Source organism: Phaethon lepturus, unplaced genomic scaffold (genome assembly GCF_000687285.1).
Source record: "Phaethon lepturus isolate BGI_N335 unplaced genomic scaffold, ASM68728v1 scaffold25474, whole genome shotgun sequence".
Taxonomy (NCBI): domain Eukaryota; kingdom Metazoa; phylum Chordata; class Aves; order Phaethontiformes; family Phaethontidae; genus Phaethon; species Phaethon lepturus.
Genome location: NW_010535842.1, coordinates 5,632 through 6,861, shown reverse-complemented (window position 1 = coordinate 6,861; position 1,230 = coordinate 5,632). Strand labels below are relative to the sequence as shown.

The following is a 1,230-nucleotide window of genomic DNA, read 5'->3' as shown; positions in this document are numbered from 1 at the left end:
CGCAAAAAGCCCCGGGCGCCAGCCAAGAGACCTTGATGGCCAGCTCCGTCCTGCCGCAGTCGTAAGCCCGGGCGGCGATCTCGGAGTAGGAGATGCCCGGCGTGTCACCCAACTTCTGGTTGATGGCGTGGGCCACCTCCTCATCGGACTTGTCCTTCTGCTGCACCTGGAAGGGTGCGAGCGAAGAGGTCTCTGCACAGCCCTGGACGGGCAGAGCCCCTGAGCTGCCTCCTTACCTTGTAGCAGGCCCAGTGGGCCAGGATGCGGCTGACGCCCTGGATCTCCGAGAGACGCAAGTACTCGCAGATCCTGATGGCCAGGGGGTAGAGCCGCCGCAGGACCAACCTGGTGTGGCACACGGCAGGTCAGTGGCACAGCCCCACATGGGTCCGAGGAGTTGAGCAGCTTGGCCGGCCTCGTGGGGGGCCCCGAGTGCTCGGAGCCCACTCAGCCCCCAGACAGAGGGACTGGGACCTTGGGGATGGGGACTGCCGCGCGGCCGGACACTGCCTTGGTCCGGGCTGCTCGGGGACTGGGCTGCCATTGTGCCCAGCTCGTGGGGACCCTTACCTGTCCAGCAGGACCTCGATGGTGAGTCGCTTGTATCTGTGGGGACAGTCAAGGGGTGTCTTGGACCGCAGAACCCCACGGAGCACAGGCAATGTGTGCTGGGCGCCTGCCTCCCTCCTGGCAGCACCCCTGCCTGACACCCCTGGGCCAGCCCCGGCACATATGGCCATAGGGCCAGCTCGGCTCTGCGAGCACCACAGGCCAGCTCTGCAGGGTGTGATGAGTGTAGAGGCCTCAGCTAGAGACCCCTGCCATGGGCCCCAGGGCACAGCTGGTGCCCAAACCCCACAGGGCTGGCAGCCAAGCAGCTCTGCAGCTCTCTCCTCTTGTGTCTCGCTCCACCTACGAGGTGGCTGCCCTTGCAGGGCCCGGAGCCCCAAACTGTGCTGATCCTGCCCGGGCCAGATCCTGCACCCGCCCCGAGGTCATCACTCGTGCACTGTCCCACGGAGGATACTGGGTGAAGGTGAGGGGGATGCCGATCTGGTAGTCCCGGATGGCGTTGAGCACCCGCAGGTCCTGGCACATGCGCACGAAGCTCTCCGGGGGGAACTTGTCGATGAAACACTTCCCGAAAGAGGCTGCCTGCGAGAAGAGGCGTGCAGTGCTGGGGCTGCGCCGGCCATGGCACGACCGCCAGCCGGGAGGGAGATGCCTTCA

At 66.1% G+C, this 1,230-nt stretch overlaps 1 protein-coding gene across 1 annotated transcript in view; it reads right to left on the bottom strand.

Annotated features, from left to right (window-relative positions):
* The window catches only part of VPS16 (vacuolar protein sorting 16 homolog (S. cerevisiae)), a gene marked incomplete at both ends in the record, with an annotated part of 9,135 nt that overhangs the window by 2,316 nt on the left and 5,589 nt on the right, over window positions 1-1,230 (bottom strand). Inside the window, 4 exons of the mRNA XM_010285994.1 lie at window positions 32-166; window positions 237-345; window positions 571-606; window positions 1,028-1,192. Of these exons, the coding sequence (XP_010284296.1) occupies window positions 32-166; window positions 237-345; window positions 571-606; window positions 1,028-1,192 (445 nt within the window). The remainder of the gene's footprint in view (window positions 1-31; window positions 167-236; window positions 346-570; window positions 607-1,027; window positions 1,193-1,230) is intronic.